General features: G+C 38.7%; 1 protein-coding gene across 1 annotated transcript; it reads right to left on the bottom strand.

Moving 5' to 3' along the window:
• On the bottom strand, window positions 382-1,088 carry LOC109233805 (14 kDa proline-rich protein DC2.15-like). Its single transcript, XM_019399668.1, has one exon. The coding sequence runs from the start codon at window positions 1,014-1,016 to the stop codon at window positions 525-527; it is 492 nt and encodes a 163-aa protein (XP_019255213.1). The 5' UTR covers window positions 1,017-1,088; the 3' UTR covers window positions 382-524.

Below are 21,580 nucleotides of genomic sequence, written 5' to 3'. Positions count from 1 at the left end.
ATTATTTTTTAACTCTACCCTTGCTATTAAAAAAGTTAAAACTGATTAATGTACTCACTTCCCAATTAATAGTAGTAATAAAGTGGGAGAAAATAAGAAATAAATAAAGGTGGTGCTGAGATTAAGTAAGACCCAACGTTATAGAACTTGCTCTTTGATTTATGAATAATTCAAATGTAATTACAAATAGAAAAAATTGATTCAGAAAAATTAAATAAAAATTGAAAATTGAACTCATTATAATCTAGGGAAAAATGAAAGGATATGTGTAGAGGAGAATAAAAATAAAAACTAAAAGCAGAGATAAAGGCACTAATTAATAAAAGACAAAAACTTATTTAATTTTCATACGGATAACTTCAACCAAATTAATCCAAGAAAGAAAACATAAAATTCACAACTTTTTCATTAATAATAGTTGTTGTTGTTGTTTTATAATTTTATATATAATACATAAAAAGTTCTTGTGGCTAAAGTCACCATTTAGCCGGCACTTAATACCAGATGGTTAAACAAAAAAAACTTCAAGGACGACAGATGAAGCCAGAGGGGAGGTTCTTCCCACAAATATTCATAAGCAAGTTCAATGAAATTGGAATGTTAATATTAATTCCAAGAATGTTTGCTTTCATAGCTGTGCAAAGGCAAAGTGCAGCTTCAATATCCAGAAGTCCACCTAATAATGAACAACAAGGTTTCTTTGGTGGATTTCCTATAACTATTCCCACAATCCCATTTAACAACTTGGCACATACCCCTAATTTTAGGGCATCTCTAGGGCAAGATTCTTCTGATAGGCTCGGGCTCGGGCTCGGGTTCAGGTTCGAGTTTGGGTTCATGTTCAGGTTCAGGTTCAAGTTTCGATTCAGGTTAGGGTTAGGGTTTGTCTTTGGTTTCGGAGCTGAAACATATAGCGATACGTGTAAATTATTGTGATACCAGCCGCTACTAACAAAGGTAAAGAAAAAAAGATTGAAGGAAAAAAAGAGAGTGACAAAGGATATTTTTGAGTCCATAGGTTAATTTGTGGCCTTATAGCAAGCAAATAGTTTTGGCTTCTTTATTACTTGATGAGTTTTTTTAGCACTTAGAGATTATGATGGGTATTTATAGGCAATAAATGGAGTGAAGTTGGAATTAGGTATGAATGCAGTGATCATGTGAATAAAGGGTAGTCTGGAATTATAAGTTGGCATATAATTAGAGCAGAGTATTATTCTGGCTAAAACTTATCCAAATTTGAAAATATATTAAAAATTTATACTCCACATGTAACAATGTCTGACTAGAAGCTGAATAAGTAAGTTTAAAAGGAAAAAGTATCCCTACTAATATATGAAATAGAGTTTAAGTCGTTTACGCTATTAGAGTAAAAGAAATTTACAATCAGGTCATCCAAAGAAAATCTAGAGGTAAATCTCCTTAAAATGTGGTTATATACAATCTTAAAAATAATACATATTACCTATTACATCATGTAAAGGTGACATAATGATATAAAAATATTTACGTTGATGATAGATATAATTTAAACTCTAACGTTCTTCGAGCCCTGCTTCTCCCTTCCCCATCTCCCCGTTCCTACCGTCCAAAACATGCCTACGGAGCCAAAGTGGTAAGGCATCGGTTGTTGGTACCAGCATGCAAGGTTCGAATCCTTTTACTACAGATTATGAACACCCGATCGGATCTGTCAAGAACGAGCTGATGACTACAAGGAAGTAACTGACTGCAGTCCCTGAGCCCGCAAGCCAAATTTTACCTTTGGTTATGTTTCGGGTCAAATCATGCCCTTACTGTTAGCAAATTATCTTGCGTTAGCTTTTCACCTTGTCAGGGGTCCAGCCTGAAATATAATGGATGGTAATTTTAAACCATAATTAAAAGCGGTGCGTTAAATTTGAAATCTTTTTCCTAATGTATCTTGACACGTCCAACCCATCCAATCCAAGCTGGAATTCTACTAAAGTTACACACAAATACAAGACGATTTGGCTATAGCAGGAATATAAATAACTTAAATCATATAGATTAAAAGTATACTATGTACATGTGAGTGTGTGTCTATATAATATATATAGACCGCAAATCATATAAGTTTCTATAAAAGTATGTCAATAAAATTAATGAGAATGTAAAATTAAATGATTCGTAAATGTAGAAATGTGCTGACTTGTTTGGTAACAGATAATAAGACAAAAAAAGAGAGAAGGATTTGTCAACAAAGTTGGCATGGAATGAATGGTTTGCGTGGACTTAGTTTTATTGGTTTTGGATACCACAATTTACATGACCAACCAATAGATGCACAAAGCAATTCAGTGATGTTACATTAAATTAAATAATTTGATCTTAATAGTTAACATTTAAAATAAATATACATATAAATTAATTATAATTAAATAATAAATATATATACAAAAAAATATATCTTAATTTACTGGCTTGATATAAACCCCGATTGCTGATGGTGCCATACTTTATAAATTTCAGATCAGGGAAATATGACTTCTTTCAACAAACTTCTTGGCTGCCCTTTTCATTAAATCTACTCAAAAAGACAAGAACCTAATTTTTGTCCTACACTATGGTCTATATATACTCATTGGCATAATTTTTTTGTCCTTTTCATCAAATCTAACCAAAAGACAAGGCCCTTCACTAAGGTCAATGCTCATTGTTTCTCGTTAAATTTTGTCTTCGTTAGGGATGTGATTTACAGAGAATTTGGATTATTGTTACACGTCGTTTCATAATATATTGTTTTGTATTGTACTACATCGTATTGTATTGTTTGATGAATGCAATTGATGTGTGGCTATAATTCCATAGTTTCGTACATTATTTGCCTTGTATTTTATATGCTTTAATTAGGGGTGTGCATTCGATTTATCGATTCGATTTTGACCCTTATCGATAATTACTTATTGATTATCGATTTGTACATATGCTTATCGTTATCGTTTCAATAAGGTTTCGATTTTTTCGATTTCGATTTATCGATTTTGGGGGCTTATCGATTCGGTTATCGATTACACCAATAAAAAAATTTGCGGGATTCCACGGAAAGTATATCGCTATAAACGCGCCTAACTAATATAGACAAAAAGAAGCTAAAACAAGACGAACACCATTTATAATATAAAAATTGTGTCAACAAGCACATGCAACAAAACTAAAGTAAGGGATCAAATGTGTGACGACCCAAAGGGTCATCACCGGACTTCTCCCTATTTCCGAGCTTCCGAGGCCTTAAAAACCTCGCTTTTAGTTGCCTCGATTTGCGTGCGCAGTCCGAGCGCAAAGCTGGAAAGCTTTTATGTTGAAATATTACTTTGTGAAAAAATTTGAAGAATTTTGATATTAATATTGCTAAAGTTGACTTTGGTCAACATTTTTGGTAAACGGACCCGGACCCGTAATTTGGCGGTCCCGGAGGGTCCGTAGAAAAATATGAGACTCGGGCATATGCCCGGAGTCGAATTCCGAGGTCGAGAGCCCGAGAAATGAATTTTTCTGTGAAATTGTTTTTCTGAAATTCCTAAGGAAAATGAAAATGAAAATTGATTAAAAGACTATGGTATCGGGCTCGTATTTTGGTTCCGACGCCCGGTACAAGTCTTAAATATGTGTTAAGCGCTTTCTGTAAAGTTTGGTCGAAATCGGACGTCATTTGACGTGTTTCGGACCTAAATATCTAAAGTTAGAAGTTTAAGAAGTTTGAAATGAAAATGATGACTTTGAGGCTTGATTCATGGATTTTGATGTTATTTAGGCGATTTGATCGCACGGTTAAGTTCGTAGGATGTTGTTGAGTTAGTCCATGTGTTGGGTTAGGAGCCCGAGAGCTCGGGTGTGATTCGGATGTGTTTTGGGATGGTTTTAGCCTTAGGAATGCTGCAGAAAACTGTTGTTGCTGGTGTCTGCGATCGCGTACGTTCTTCTGCGATCGCGCAGGGTTAATTGATCAGGCCCATTTTCTGTTCTATGCGATCGCATGAACTCCTCTGCGATCGCGTACCTTAGCCCCTTCATTCCTTGCGATCGCATTAAGCTTCCGCGATCGCGTTTCATTAAACCAACCCCGGTATGCATAGCCCCTTTTCTTCTATGCGTTCGCATGACCCATTCTGCGATCGCAGTGGTCAATTTTCCCTTCCCCTATGCGATCGCAAGCCTCCTTCTGCGATCGCATAGAGTAAATACGCCCAGTTATATTTTTATGTCCAGAACAGTAGCAACACGGGATTTCTCATTTTTTTCACACGAGCTCTTCTCTTAAACCCTCCATAGACGAAATTCAAGCTCTCCTTCCTCCATAACTCTTTGGGTAAGTAATCTTAACATCATTCCCTCATTATTTCTTCATCTAATTACTAAATTCCTAGCCCTAAATCATGAAATCAAAGTAGAAATTAAGGGTTTTGGGTAGAGTTAGGTTTTTGGGAATTTTGGGTGATTCAACCTCAATTTGGGGTCGAATCTTGAAATAAATTATATATTTGAACTCGTGGGGTTATGGGTGATTGGGTTTTGGTCCGAGCCTCGTGTTTGGACCATGTGGGACCGATGTCGAATTTTGGTGTTTTGGGAGAATGGTTGGAAAAATTCATTCCTAGACTATGAGATTATGTTTTTGAGCCCTTATTGATATTATTGAACTAATTATGACTAGATACCATTGTTTCGGAGCCGGATTGTAGAGGAAAGGCGGTAATTGAGGGTTGATTGCTATTCTTTGGACCGAGGTAAGTGTTTGTTCTAACTTTGGCTTGAGGGAATAGGATTAGGATGTTATTTGCTACTTGCTAAATGTGGAGTACGGTGTATAGGCATGGTGACGAGTATCTATACATCGGTGTCTAGCATGACCGTGAGTCTTAATTGTTTTTAAATCGAATGATGTGACACCACTACCTTGTCTAATGAATAAATTTCTTATAATGTGAACGGTTGAGGAGGAATTGTGATTGGTATATTTTGGAACGTTGGTTCGAACAAGAATGTGATAGTTGAGAAAGAAATGATTCAAAAGAGGATGTGTTGTGATTATTCCCTTGCCGGAACATGTAGACTATTATTATGTACTCTCCCTTGTCGGGATATTTGGGCTGTTAGCTGTACCCTTGCCGGGTTAAAGTGTTATGTTGTCGAATTCTCCTAATGGGGCCTTTTTTCCAAAGTCAGATATTTTGAATTATAATATGGGATCGTGTGGCACGCCGACCACTTATATACTATAATATGGGATCGTGTGGCACGCCGACCACTTATATATTATGAAAATGGGATCGTGTGGCACGCCGACCACTTATATACTATAATATGGGATCGTGTGGCACGCCGACCACTTATATATTATGAAAATGGGATCGTGTGGCACGCCGTCCACTTATGAATTAAGAAATAGGATCGTGTGGCACGCCGACCACTTATATATATTAGCTATGATATTGAGATAGTTTCGTCGTTATATCCATTGATCTGTATTCGCCGTGTTTTTCCCGAGCATGCCCCCTTCCCCTTTTTAGTTGATATTCTCTGTTGTTATTTTCTGTTGCCTTGTATATATTTATCTGCACAGGTTGTTTTTGGTAGGCCCTGTCTAGCCTCGTCACTACTTCGCCGGGGTTAGGCCAAGCACTTACCAGCACATGGGGTCGGTTGTGCTGATGCTACACTTCTGTGCTTTTTGCACAGATCATAGTACCGGAGCAGGAGCCTTTGGTCAGCAGTAGGAGCGTTGGGAGCTTACTTCAGTCCGGAGATTCCGAGGTAGCTTGCTGGCGTCCGCATGGCCCGGAGTCTCTCTTATCTCTGCTTTTCGTTTGATTTCCCTTGTATTGGATCAGACAGTACTGTATACTCATTCAGACTTTGTATTTAGCATTCAGTAGAAGTTCGTGAGTTAGTGACACCAGATCTGGGTAGAGGTGTATGTGAAATTCCGTACTTGGTTTCTGTTATTTATGTTTCGAGATTTTCGCTTTTATGTTAATTGCCTCGTTCTTCTTTATTTTGCTAATGATAATGAGAAAAGCGTTAATTAATTGGCTTGCCTAGCTCCTATCAGTAGGCGTCATCACGACTCCCGAGGGTGGAAATCCGGGTCGTGACAAAATGTATGCCACCAACACTCCAACGGTATGAAAAAAACAAAACAAAACAAAACACATCATCACGGCTAATACTGTTTTCCATTAATTTGAACTTCATTCCCTTGATCTTTAAATATGATCATTCCTTAAATGTGGTAGAGGGAATAATAGGGTAAGGGACTTAGGGTAAAGGAAAGGGTATAGATTAGGGAAAATAATATTGTATAGCCGCTTTCAAAATAGTAGCGGAATATATATACATTCTGTATGTTATATTAATCTACACAAATAGGTAATTACTCATTTAACAAGTGTCTACAGTCTAGGGGTGTGCATTCGATTTATCGATTCGATTTTGACCCTTATCGATAATTACTTATCGATTATCGATTTATACATATGCTTATCGTTATCGTTTCATTAAGGTTTCGATTTTTTCGATTTCGATTTCGATAACAAATAATCGATTCGATTTATCGATAAACCGATTCGAATGCACACCCCTAGCTTTAATGATAAATTACACTTTATTTGCGCGTAATGGAGTCTATTTTATGTGTAGGTGAATTGGAGATGAAAGTAGAGCAAAAGGGATACTTAAACATTGAAAGTGTGCTCGAGAACAGTGAAAAGGAGAAAGCAGGCGTTAGACCTGGCGAGGCAAGGCAAAGGCCAGCATAACCAGGCATTAGACCTGGCGAGGCCAGGCAAAGGCCAGCTCCACCAGGCGTTATGCCTGGCGACGCCAAACCTATGGCGAGATCCATTCCGAGTTTTGAAGATTTATTTCGTCTCCTGATTTGACTAGGACTTGACCTACATGTTTAGGTCTTTTCCTATACATATAAATAGACCTAAAAACGCCACTTCGAGAGACAGATCGAGATTGGACAGCAAGAGACCAATATTAGACCGGGGATTCGACCTAAGGAGGCAAGAACACACTAGGAGCAAGGCGGAGAATTCTTCTACGAGTTTTTCACTTCCTTCTTCCTATTTTCATTACTAGTTATAAATTCTAGTATTATAGTTCTGCATACTATTATGAATAGCTAATTTGTTATCTAGGATTTTGATGGAACCTCTTGAAGGATGATTTTCCTGTTAAGTTAATACAAATTTGTCGTAGCTTTTCTCTATTTGTTCAGCTACGTTATTATTGTGGTTGGTTGAAGAGCTCTCAATCGACTGTGCCTAGGGGTGTTCATAAAAACCCAAAAAATCTGAACCAAACCAAACCGACCAAAAAAACCGATACTTTTTGGTTTTGTTTGGTTTTGATTTTAAAAACCAATCAAATTTGGTTTAGTTTTGGTTTTAATCAAAAACAATAAAAAAAACCGAACCAAACTGAATATAGTAGTAGCTATTTCAAATTTATTATTACACCTATATATATGTATATCTTTATACAAAGGTCCAACATTTTTATGGTGAATGTTAATCGTTTGCGCTATTAGTACAGTTTTTACCTTTATATTCTACTTTGATTGGTAGTTTTCTTTTGTTATGTGTAAGAATCCATTTCATGTTAAGAAAAATATATTACGTTGAAAATATGGTCGCCGGAATATGTGTTTGGTAGTGTATGTATTATATTTAAGAAAAAACCAACAAATAACCGGAATAAAAAATTCGACAAAACCCGACATAAATCAAATTGAGAAAAAACTGACTTAATTGGTTTGGTTTGGTTCTAATAGTAGAAAAACCGACTTACTTCGTTTGGTTTCTTTTTAGGGAAAAACCGATCCAAATCGAACCATGAACACCCCTAAGTTTGTGCCTATTTAATGTTTATTACTTGGTAGAGAGTGCATATTTAAGTAGTTGTTGAACAACATCACTCCTAACGTATATGAAGGATCAATAAGGAGGGTTTAAAGGTCGGATTAGGGATAACGAAACCTTGGTGCGACCCGAGTGAGCCGTACTTAATGCCAGCTAGCGTAATTTGGGAGAATATGTCTAGTAAATTGTGGTAGTTACTCAGGAGAGACTTACAATACTCAGAGCGTTCATGATCGATAGAGAAAACTTAGGCAAATTTATAGAAAATGTAGCGGAAAGGATTCCGACAATAGGGGAAATCATAACTCTAGACCTCCTTAATCTTGTCTCCAATTCTTATCCTCGTTAATTGATAGTCTTACTGCTTTCTAGTATTTGTTAGTTAATTAGATAAAAATAAATATTATAATCTTTGTAATTAGGAAATTGTTTGGACTTGTGTTTCTTAGCGATATTGAACAACTGTAGCTAAGCCTTAGTCTCTGTGGGATTCGACTCCGGACTTGTAAACCAGTTTATATTTGCAACGACCGCTTAGTCCTTTTAATAAGGCATAGTTGGGCGTGATCAAATTTTATTCACATGAAATTAAAATAGTTCAAACCGTGGTGAGGATTGCATGTATGCTTGTAAACCTATTTCTTCTCCTAATTCCTTCAATATAAGGCTGTCTATGTGGTACTTTGCTATGTATACTTCGCTGAACCTATTGGCCTGCCTGACTAGTTGCCTTGTTTGCTCAATTTGGTGTATTACTTGATTCCTATTACTCTATCACTATCCACTCTCCTTGCTTGCTACTCCAAGGCTATCTAGGTTCTATTATTGGCCTCCCTAGTGTGAGCACCGCTCGGGGTCCAATTGCGGCCCTTGTGAACTCTGACACACTAGGGTCAGTCACTCCCTCAACCTCCAAAATTGTTCCTACTATCCTACATCTATGTCATGTACTGTTTACCTGTATTGGTTGTTCCAAGTGGTGCAACACTTGATGTTGTGGCTAAGTAAATTGGTTTGGACTCTTCTATGAACCTTTGGGTCGTGTATTGAACGTGGCTTGTATTGAAGGCATGGGTATGCTATGTAAGAGATATTGAAGGCCCAACAATGCTGGGTATTCAGTTATTTTATTTGGGCCTACTATAGGCCTGTTCACTCTTATGTAATATTTCTACTTTACTCAATATTGGGCCTGTAATAATCTTTATATGAACAATTGGGGTTGTTAGTAAAAGGGAATGGGTAGAATTTAATACCTACATGCAATGGATAGATAACATGCCTATAGGACTTGGTAATAGGTTTGCTATATGTGTCATTCACTCTCTATGCACACTATAGAAATCATGCCATTAGGGAAAGTACACACCCACACTACTTGTCTACTAGCGAAGTGTGAGCTCAAATGCTTCAATTATCCTTGATTGCTACATGTTATTAGAAAACCTGCCCATAGGAAATACATATCGTTGAACTTTCTTTCAATTTACATCGCTCCAGTATATCCACTAGAGATCATGCCTATAGGATTTTAATCATCTCATTTGTTATTGTATCGCATTGTTCACCTAGAAAACATGTATATAGGGTTAAGTATAATAATAAAATCAGCTCCAAGTGCTAATTATTAGAGATCCTGGCTATAGGGTATCATTGTTTGTCTTAATAAGGGTCAATGCAGCATCTCTCAATATGATTTATTGTTCACTTAGGCCATTGTCAGTGCATATACAATTCTGGGCTCCTCTCAATAGTTTTTCATTACCCTTTACTGCACCAGTCACCTAGACATAACAGGTTTAATTATTGGAAACCTATAACCTATAATCAACGTATATAACCCTGTCTGTGAGCAGCGCCCAGCCTCTGAAACTGCTTGTAGGTCATGATGCTTTATCACATAGAAATCATGTCTATAGGATTTGAGTTATTAATTCGAAACTGCTTAACACAGAATTTGTCCTACGTGCATTTGTTGCTTAAGTTTGGAGGCGAATTTGAGCCTTAATGGCCTATATGTGAAGTCCAATGTGTTTTTTGTATGTCGCCTAGTTTTGACATTTCTGAGCAGCCTAAGTAAGGTCTAGAACCACCCAAATAGAGTTCCGATACCTCCTGGACCATAGGTATGGGACGGGTAGTGCACGCATAGGGTACGACCTATAATTGAATTAGAACACTTTTAGGTAACAACTTTAACATAGTATTCGCGTAGCAACATGATAGTCTGTGCCCGCTGAATAATATGAGTAACACCCCATCTTGAGGGAGTTATGAAGTATTATTTATGTTGCACGGGGTGATCCTTTAGGCTAAAAAACTTAGGACCCCTCCCTACCCCCCCCCCCCCACCCCACTCTTATTTCTCCTCTGTTTGAATCAAGACGATGTACTCATCTACTCAAAATCTTTTATAAGAAAATTCCCAAACTTTGTGCTATCTCTCTCTCTTCGTTTATTTGACTAATGCATATAATTCAAGTTCGACCGGGACCCATAGTTGTGAACCTCGAAGAGTGCCTAACACCTTCTCCTCGAGGTAACTTCGAGCCTTTACCCAATCTTTGGTGGTGTTGACTAGTTGAAACAGAGTTATTTGCAAAAAGGTACCCTAACGCACCTTAAAAATCGTTAGGTGGTGACTCTTATCTTTTAATACCTCCATTTAAAAGAGTTGTCACACGTCGAAACCTGTTTTCGCGAGAAAACGGGGTGCGACAAATCTCATGACTAGGTTTTAGGGAGGGTAGTGTGTACGCAGACCTTACCCCTACCTTGAGGGTAGAGAGGTTATTTTCGATAGACCCCCGGCTCAAGGAAAGAAAAATAAAGCAATAACAGCAAGCAAAAACCAACAACAAGATAATAAGAAAACAAGTAGTAACAATAACAAGATAATAAGTGAACAAACAGTATCAACAACAATATAATAAGAAAGCATTTAGTAATCAAGACTGTCAATAATCGAATATAAGGCTAAGTACTAGTACTACTACTGGTATGGGGAAGACACACACTCGACTACCTACTAACCTTGTATCCTAATTCTCGACCTCCACACCTTCCTATCAAGGGTCATGTCCTCAGTGAGCTAAAGCAATGAGAAGTCTTGCCTAATTACCTCTCCCAGTACTTCTTTTGCCTACCTCTACCCCTATTCAGACCACGCGAAGCCAACCTTTCACACCTCTTCAATGGAGCATATGCGCTTCTCCTCTTCCCGTGCCTAAACCACTGATAGGTTATATGTGTATACCTGTTATGTTTTGATGATCTAACAAAATTATAAGAACCAGCTAAGGAACCTGACACACAACCTCAAGAACTTAAAGATCACCGAGTCTCCAGTTGGAGAGACAGTCAACTCAGGGTCAAAAGAATGGAAGAGGGAACAACAGAGGGACCAGAAAGCTACTAGTTCCCAAGGAGACTGTACAAGTCAACTGCCCCAGCTATAAAGTTGCTGCCTGCACACGCTACAGTGCAGAAATAGTGCACCGGCCAACTTTATGGGGAATGCCCTTTACCTAACTTGCTTACATTATTTAAGTGATGTCACAAATGAGATATTAACATCAAGTAAAGGTAAAACATGCACTTTCAAGAACTCATCAAGCATTCTCTCAAGTTTGTGAATCTTGCAAGTGATTCATAAGGGCATCAAGAACGAAGAACAACATAACCAAGGACCAGTTCCATGTATTGAAGTTATTACATGTCCTTAGTTGTGTTGTACCATTGTTAAAACACTCTACTTGTAATTCCTACTTATCTTAGTTAGAAACATTATGTAGGAAATCTTTGTAAATCATAAACCCTTGTGTTTTTGTCTTGGCTAGAGTTAGTCGAGTTGTAAAGTCTTTGTAATAGAGTTATTATTAAGTGGCTTGTAATAGAGTGTTACAAGTTAGTGAGGTATTAAGAGGTTAATTTCTAGGTTTAAAGTCTTTGTAATAGAGTTATTACAAAGTGGGTTGTAATAGAGTGTTACAAGTTAGTGGGATTAAGAGGTTAATTCCTAGGTTACAATAGGTTGTAATCTAAAGTTGCTCAGTAGTGAAGTTGAAATCCTACAAGGGTAGGTCGTGATTTTTGATCCCGTGAGCTGGGAGTTTTCCACGTAAAACTCCATTGTGCCATTTACTTACTGCAGTGTGCATGTGTTTTGTGGTAAATAATAGAGAAACTGGTTCTCTGTAGAGTTTGGTGGACCCTTAAATTCTACTAATTGGTATCAGAGCAGATTCTTTCTATCAAGTTAACACCTAGAAAGAATCCTCATGGCTGCTCCGCCAAACTTCGAAGAAGGTCAGTCTACCTACATACCACCGAGGTTCAACGGACAATACTACGGTTGGTGGAAGACAAGGATGCACGACTTCATCATGGCTGAAGATTCAGAGCTCAGGGATGTCATTTGCGATGGACCTTTCGTTCCTACAAAGACCACTAGAGACCCCGCAGTGACAATTCCTAAAACTAGAAAGGAATATAATGATGCTGACCGCAAGGCTATTGAAAAGAATTTTCGAGCTAAGAAAATTCTCGTCTGTGGGATTGACCAGATGAGTACAATAGGATTTCAGCATGCCAATCAGCTAAGGAGATCTGGGAAGCTCTCCAAACAGCATATGAAAGGACAACACAGGTAAAGCAGTCCAAGATTGACATGCTAACCACAGAGTATGTGCTTTTCATAATTAAGGATGATGAATCCATTCAGGATATGCACACTCGCTTCACATTTATCATCAATGAGCTTCACTCACTGGGAGAGATCATCCCCAGGAACAAACTCGTCAGGGGGATACTTAGTGTATTACCTGGTTCCTAGGAAAGCAAGGTAAATGCTATCACAGAAGCAAAAGATCTACAGAAGCTGACCATGGACGAACTTGTTGGCAATCTGAAGACTTACGAAATAATGAAGAAGAAGGACAATGAGAGAAGAGAGCCAAAAAGGGAGAAGAACCTGGTCCCCAAGAGTTTTTACTAAAAAAGTAACTGCTGTTAGGGAACCTGGTCCTTTACATAAAAAACGTATAATGCCTTCTTGGACCAAAAGAGCCCTTATTCACCCCTTTCCTCATTACAAGGGACCCAAACTTGTTTGGGTTCCTAAGTGTAACCCTTGATTTCCTTGTGCACGGAACAATGAAAGGGAGCAGTCAACAGTGATACATGGATAGCGGCTGCTCGAAGCACATGACTGGAAGTACAAATGATTTCCTTTAACTGAAGGCCCTACAAGGAGGGAGTGTATCCTTTGAAAATGGAAAGAAGGGATACATTCTGGGAGTTGGAAGGACTGGGAAGTCTCTTTCCCACTCTATTAAAAATGTGTACTACGTGAAGGGGTTGAACTATAGCTTGCCGAGTATTTCTCAATCTGTGACAAGGGGATCTTAGCTGTCTGAGTGTTGTTGATGATAATGCTAAGCTAGGGCGCAGAAGAATGGGTCATGCAAGTTTCACGCTGCTGAACAAATTGGTCAAGAAGGACCTGGTTCGTGGTTTTCCCAAGTCAAGCCTCAAGGATTACAGGGTGTGTGATGCATGTGTAAAGGAAAGTAAGTCAGATCCTCTTTCAAGCCCAAAAAGGAAGTTAGCATCTCAAGGCCACTTGATCTCCTCCATACAGATCTATGTGGACCTATGAGGGTGCTAAGTAGAGGAGGAAAGAGGTACATATTTTTGTCATTGTGGATGACTACTCCAGATTTACATGGACCTTGTTCCTCAGAACTAAAGATGAGACTCCAGCCGACATAGAGGAACCTAGTCCCTCAATCACAATATCTGAAGCAGAAAATAGAGTTGTGGATGTTGTACATGGAACTCCAGCTGCTGAGGTGAGGAACAGGACACATGGATCAAATCCAGAAGAACCTGGATCCTCTCTTAATAAGATTCAGGTGTCAAATTGGAAGCACAAGAGCTCACACCCTCTTCAAAACATAATCACTCCTCTTGATTCAGGAATTCAAACCAAATCAAAAACAAGAAACTCACTTTCCTTCTCAGCCTTTCTCTCTTAAATAGAGCTCAAGAATATCAAGGAAGAATTGAAAGATGCAGACTGGATTACAGCTATGCAAGAAGAGCTCCGTCAATTTGAGAGGAACAATGTGTGGAACCTGGTTCCACGACATACTGACAGAACCGTTGTAGGAACCAAGTTGGTATTCAGAAACAAACTTGATGAGTTTGGAAGCACGTTTTTAAACTCGACAAGGCTTTGTATGGGTTAATGCAGGCTCCCCGTGCTTGGTATGAAAGGTTGTCAAAATTCCTTCTAGAAAATGGCTTTACAAGAGGAAAAATTTTGCGACACTCTTTTTCTGAAGAAACGAGGAAGTAACCTGCTCCTTATGCAGATCTAAGTTGATGACATCATCATTGGAGCAACAGTTGACTCTCTATGTGAAGAATTTGCAAAACTCATGGTAAGTGAGTTAGAAATGAGTATGATGGGGGAACAGAATTTCTTCTTAGATTTACAAGTGAAGCAAACTCCCAAGGGGACAATGATAAGACAATAGAAGTACATCAAGAAGCTGCTGAAGAGATTTGACATGGAGACATCAAAATCATTAACACTCCCATCGCCACAGCTACTCGTCTAGACATAGATGAACCTGGATCCCCTGTAATCAGACCATGTATAGAGGTATCATAGGGTCACTTCTGTAGTAAACCAGATATTGCTTTTAGGGTGGGTCTTTGTGCCGGGTTTCAGTCCAATCCAAAGAAATCTTATCTGAAAGCTGCTAAGAGAATCCTAAGATATCTCAAAGGGATGCAGGACATGGTTCTCTACTATCCGTCAGGAGATAACCTTGACTTAATAGGGTATGCTGATGCTGACAATGCTAGGTATCTGGTGGATAGGAAAAGCACTTCTGGCATGGTACTTTTTCTGGGTTCATGTCTCATTTCATGGGGTACAAGAAAACAAAACTCAGTGGCCCTCTCTGCCGCAGAAGCTGAATATATGGTTGTTGCATCTTGATATGCTCAACTCTTATGGATTAAATAGCAGCTGGAAGATTTTGGTATTTTCTCTAAGTGCGTGCCCTTATTATGTGACAATACTAGTGCACTCAACATGGCCAAGAATCCAGTTCAATATAAGAGAACAAAGCATATTGATGTGCGACATCACTTGCTTAGAGATAATGTTCAGAAAGGGCACATATGCATGAAGTTCTGCAGCACAGAAGATCATATTGCAGATATATTCACCAAAGCCCTGAGCAGAGAGTATTATAAAAGAAATCGCCCGGCACCGGGGTTGATAAAACCCAACTGAGAACCTGGTCCATCAATGATTGGCTATGAAAGAAATGTACAAGTAAAATTAGCTAAAAAGTATTTTCTGCAAAAGTCTAACTCATCTCTATACTGTTACAGGTAGACACGCATGACGATTACAGAGCAAACAAGCATCTAATGCATTGCACGTTTGTCAAAGGATGAGGCTTACATTTGCAAAATCTGTCAGGGAACCTGGTTCCCTTGACACAGGTTAGTAGTTCCTCTGTACTCTCATGCACAATTTTTCAAACGGCTGAAACGGTGCCACATCATTAGATTGTCAGTTTCCCTTTTTCCCGCTTTTTGAAACCAAGCGTCTCATCTAAAGCGACCCGACTACCCAAAATTGATACCCATTCCTAACCAGTTCCTCACCCCTATTAAATAATTCCTCTCACAGTCACTTTCATAAATGTTCACATCAAAGAATCCAAAATTCCTCTTTTCTTCTTCAAACCAAGAAAAAAACTTTCTTCAACCCACTACACTCCACCATGTTTGAAAATCATTTACAAGAACAGGAGGCTAAAGAAAATATGATGTCAAAAGCTACTGAGGGAACTCTGGTTGGAGGCCATGAGGTTGTATCTGAGTCTCAGGGGGGAAGAAAATGGTACAGAGGTCAAGGGTAGGGAACTTTTCGGGTAACGGAATCAACTGATGCCCGTCAAAATTTTGGCACCTGACAGTACTACTAGGGAACCAATTGAGGGATCTGATCCCTTCGCCCAAGAGGATCCCTCTGCTTCCACTTGCGATAAAACCCCCGGTTTTCCACAAGAACCCTAGGTCAGTACTGATCCTACTCCCTCTCCTCATTTCAATGCTGAGCCATTAACAATTGTGGTTCCTGAGATGCGATCTTTGTCTGAGGAGGAGAGTGAAGAAGAATATTATGATAAAGTGGCTCTCGCAAGCTTTATTAGTGCTAGGAGTAGTGTAGACATGTGATTTTTGACCCTTCCCAAGATTTTTTATATTTTAGCATGTAAATATTTAGTTTAGGCCTAATATTGCTATTTCAACTAGTTTTAACTATTTTATTTTATTTTATAACAAAATAAAAATTACAAAAAAAATATTTTACCTAGTTACTTTTAATTCATGTACCTTTCATAAATTTAAAAAAAAAATAGAAATAAAAATAATACAAAGATAGTACCTTATTTTCATCTTTATATATAATCTTGAAAATACAAAAAAATAGTTTCATGTTTTAATATAGTTTGGTTTAATTAATTAGGATTAGTTTTTGCATTGTATAGTATTTTTATCTTATATTAAAAGGAATCAATTAAGGTGTTGGACCACAATTTTAGGAGTCTTAGAGCCCAATTTTTGGCCCAATTCAGATTAGCCCATTAAGTCCAATGCCCAATACCCATTAAGCTAACCCTGGGGACCCTTCGAGACTCTTCTTTTCAACAAAATAAAAGAAAAACCTAGAGAACCCCTAGACCCCTGGACCTAAGACTAAAGGATGTGATATACCCTCTAAGGACCCTAGACCTTTCAGCCGCAGATAACAGAGAACCCCACACCCCCAGCCAAGAACACCCCAGCGGCAACTCCAAAAACTGACCCCCCCCCCCTCCCCCGGTCGATCCCCATTCCCATCGCCGCTGCTCCTCCGTCTTCTCTGTTACTGCTGCACCGGAAGGTGACAGATCCAGCGAGAAATCCGCGAATCACCAAAAAATAGTCAACAATCAAACTCCAGCGTAAAACAGCCCTTGTGACGTCCAAAACTGTCGTCCAAGCTCAGCCGAGAAATCCGGCAAACCCGTGTTTTGCAATGATCTTTTTGAGTTAGCCGAGGTCGATTCCGATCAAGCCTTGTTGCAGTTCAAGGTTCCTGTGCACTCCCTGTTTGCCGATTTCATTTCCGACCTAAGACCGTTTTTTCAATCAAAGTTATTTTTGAGATAATCAAGGTCTACTTCTACCTTTCTTTCTATTTTTTGCTTCACAGCATATCATGCCATTATTATTTCGTGTCTGCCGTTACTGTGCTTGGTCGATTGTCTGAGTTAACATTTTTATTACTTTGTTTGTTGTGAAATGCCTTAATAGTACTTGTTCACCGCATTTGTTCTGTTGTTATTCTCCGTCTGCTTGATGAGCTCTTTCTGGACAGAATCGACGTCTTCTTTAGCTTGTTGCAAGATCTTAACAAGCAGCCTCTTATTCTCCTGCTTGTTAGCATGTGTATCCTTCTCCCCAAGCAGTAGTACTAGTGATTCAACTTGGTCTTCTACTTCTAGTGCTAGATTATTGAGCTTCTTTTTCCAATTATTCTTTGGTTTGTTATGAGTAGAGTTGTCAAAAAGCTCTTGCAGAGAGCTAACCTTCTCATAGAGTAACTTCATATGTTATTTGTGGCACTCCCGAAGCTCTAAGTTAGATTGTAAAATAAGGTGTATTATGCTTTAGCTACTGATGGCTTGATTAACAATGCTTCTACTTCATTCTTGGACTGTGAAGCTGTAGCCCCTTTAGCTTCGACTTCTCCGTCAGAATTTTGCACTGATATTATCAAATAAAACATGCACTATTTTCTTTAATGAAAGAGAAGGAGATATATAGACTAATGAAGTGGCTTTTAGTGATGAGATTGGTATGCATAAACTCATTGTTGAACAAAATTTTGCTCTCTGATATGTTATCATTCTAATAGGACAAAATCAATTTTGTTAAAACGCAAAAATGCCTTGACATTGTGATTTCCTAGGGATCGAAACTGCTTTAATAATAATTAAGTGTCATAAATTGTGTACACGTACGCGTGACATGATTATTGACACGCCAAACAAACGGATACACGTGCGCGTGACTTGTTTTAAAGATAATTTCTTAATTAAAAGAGGTGAATGCACATGGGTTTAAAATAAGTAATTAGACAATTTGATTAAGCCAAGTATGATCAAAGCGACCGTGCTAAAACCACGGAACCCGGGAATGCCTAACACCTTCTCCCGGGTTAACAGAATTCCTTACCCGAATTTTTGTGTTTCGCAGACCGTAACAGAGTCAAACTTCCTCGATTCGGAATTTTAAACCGGTGACTTTGGACACCAATAAACTATCCCAAGTGGCGACTCTGATTTTAATATAAATAATCCCGTTTCGATTGTCACTTAAATTGGAAAGAACTCCCTTATTACCCTTTTCGGGTAGAAAAAGGAGGTGTGACAAGTAGAAAGGCAGCTCCCAGGGGTCAACGTCTAAGAGACCTATCACGAGATTGCAAAAGAAGGAATAACTTGAGTCCGTCTTAAGGAAAAGTAAAAAAAAAGGAAAAGAAGAAGAGGAGATTGGTGAAAGATGGAAAGGTTGTCAATGAGAAGGTAGTGGCTCCTACACTAGTCGTGAATGTGGATGAAGAGGTAGAAGAGGAACCTGGTCCCTTGGTTCGTAAGTCCTCAAAGAACTTACTGTTCCAAAGTCCAAGATGGAGCCATCTGTGAGTGAAAAGGAGTCGAGGAAGGTTGAGGGTGAAAAATCTAGTGAGAAAGAGGATGAAAAAATGGTTGAGGAGTCCTGTGAAAAAGTGGCTGAGGAGTCTGCTGAGAGATCTCCAGAAAATCTGCAGAAAAAGGCAAGAGTGTAAGAAAATCAATAAAAAGGTAGGTTGATGCCAGTAAGGAACCTGGTTCCTCCAAAAAGACCAAGGTTGGTGATACCTAGGACGCTGGCAAGGAAAAACTGAAAAACCAAAAGGTGTTGTGGAGCCGTACAGAAGGAAGCTGAAGGCAAGGAATGCCATTCTCGAAGGCTACCTCAGTCAGGTTCAGGTGGCACCTGGTTCCAGCTGCTCTCAAAGCACAGAGGTTGCTCGTCTGAGCAAGAGAGACTGCTCAACGAGCAGGTGTCAGCTAATGCTCGAATGGACATCCTTCTTCGTACCCTTGCCTCTTCATCTGGGCCTTCCCCTTCCAGTGCTCCCTAAATAGTGTCTCCTTCTCAAATGTCAAGTCCTTAGTGTTCATCTTTTACTTTAGTTCTGATGATGTTTTCTGACTGGCACTTTTGTTTTTGCTGTTTTTATTTTGTGGATGTGTTTGGAAATAATGTAACTGCTCCCTGCTTAATTATCCAAAATTAGTGAAAGCTTCCTCTTTTTGTTGTGTATGTCTTGCTTTTATGTTCTGTTTTAAGTCATGTTTGTCTGTACACATGTGGCATGAGTTAACCAAGCTGGACTTCTTTTTGCTTAAATGTTGATTACTGATCTTTTTATGATGCCAAAATGGGGAAAATAATTGAGGGGGAACAAGATGGGGAACAGATTCAGGGGGAATACAGAAAATGTGAATGTCATTCTGGTTCTTAGGGGGAACTTAAATTATTAGTTTGTCATCATCAAAAGGGAAAAATTGATAGGTTATATGTGTATCCTTGATATGTTTTGATGATCTAACAAACTTACTGATAAGGAACCTGATACACAACCTCAGGTAATTAAAGATCACCAAGTCTCCAGTTGGAGAGACAGTCAACTCAGGGTCAAAGGAACAGCAGAAGGAACAGCAGAGGGACCAGATAGCTACCAGTTCCCGAGGAGACTGCATAAGTCAACTGCCCTAGCTATAAAGTTGTTGCCTACATACACTACAGTGCAACAGTCAACTTTATGGGGAATGCCCTTTACCTAACTTTCTTACATCATTCAAGTGATGTCATAAATGAGATATTAACATCAAGCAAAGGTAAAACAAATCACATGCACATTCAAGAACTCATCAAGCATTCTCTCAAGTTTGTGTCAATCTTGCAAGTGATTCTCAAGGGCATCAAGAACGAAGAACAACATAACCAAGGACCAGTTCCATGTATTGAAGTTACTACATGTCCTTAGTTGTGTTGTACCTTTGTTAAACCACTCTACTTGTAATTCCTTCTTAGCTTAGTTAGAAGCATTGTGTAGGAAATCTTTGTAATCATAAACCCTTGTGTTTGTGTCTTGGCTAGAGTTAGTCGAGTTGTAAAGTCTTTATAATAGAGTTATTACAAAGTGGCTTGTAATAGAGTGTTAAGAGGTTAATTCCTAGGTTTAAAGTCTTTGTAATAGAGTTATTACAAAGTGGCTTATAATAGTGTTACAAGTTAGTGAGGGATTAAGAGGTTAAAAACTAGGTTGCAATAGGTTGTAATCAAAAGTTGCTCAGTAGTGAAGTTGAAATCCTACAAAGGTAGGTCGTAGTTTTTGATCTCGTGAGCTGGGATTTTTCCATGTAAAACTCCATTGTGCCATTTACTTACTGTTGTGTGCATGTGTTCTATGGGAACTAATATAGAATTTGGTTCTCTGTAGAGTTTGGTGGACCCTTAAATTCTATCAACCACCTAAGCCTCGCTTCCCGCATCTTGTCCTCCACCGAGGCTACTCGTACCTTGTCCCGAATATTTTCATTTCTAATATTACCAATCCTGGTATGTTCACACATCCATCTCAACATACTCATTTCTGCTACTTTCATCTTCTGGACATGAGAGTTCTTGACTGGCCAACACTCTGCTCTGTACAACATGGTAGATCTGACAACGACTCTGTAAAACTTACCCTTAAGTTTAGGTGGCACATTCTTATTACATAAAATACCGGATGTGAGTCTTCATTTCATCCACCCCGCTCCAATACGATGAGTAACATACTCATCAATCTCCCTATTTCCTTGGATAATAGACCCAATGTACTTGAAACTAGCTCTCTTAGGGATGACTTGTGTATCAAGCCTCACGTCCACGTCCGCACTATCAGTTTTGTCACTGTACTTGTACCAAGTACTCAGTCTTGGTCCTACTCAACTTGAAACGTTTAGACTCCAAGGTCTGTCTCCAAACCTCCAGTCTTGCGTTCATACCGCCTCGCGTATCTTCAATCAGAACAATATCATCCGCAAATAACATACACCATGGAACCTCCGATCCCCCTAAATGTGGCGCGTCAGTGTGTCCAACGCCAAAGCAAATAAGAATGGGCTAAGAGCCGACCCCTGGTGCAACCCCATCATAACTGGAAAGTGGTCTGAATCCCCCACGGTCCTCATTAACACTAGTTGTTAGCGAAGAGTGTATATAACTAAGTTACATTAAAATTAATTAGGAAACCAGATTACTATTCCTAGCTAGATCATGACAACTTATATTCCTTCTTCGATGCATCCAAGATCTACAAAATAATGTAGAAGAAATAATTATTTCAAAATAATGTAGCACATCCTCCACCTATAGTAATTTGTTTTGGCATATAATACCTTGTTTTCTTTCGTAAGTGGAGCCCTTAGTACAATCTAATTATGTCCGTGGCTCACATTTGCTGATCTTGATCAAGTAAAGACTATTAAAACATGATATGACCACTTATATATATA

The sequence above is a fragment of the Nicotiana attenuata genome, chromosome 10 (genome assembly GCF_001879085.1).
Source record: "Nicotiana attenuata strain UT chromosome 10, NIATTr2, whole genome shotgun sequence".
Taxonomy (NCBI): domain Eukaryota; kingdom Viridiplantae; phylum Streptophyta; class Magnoliopsida; order Solanales; family Solanaceae; genus Nicotiana; species Nicotiana attenuata.
The sequence above is the reverse complement of the archived record's forward strand: the minus strand, read 5'-3'. Positions and strand labels throughout refer to the sequence as shown.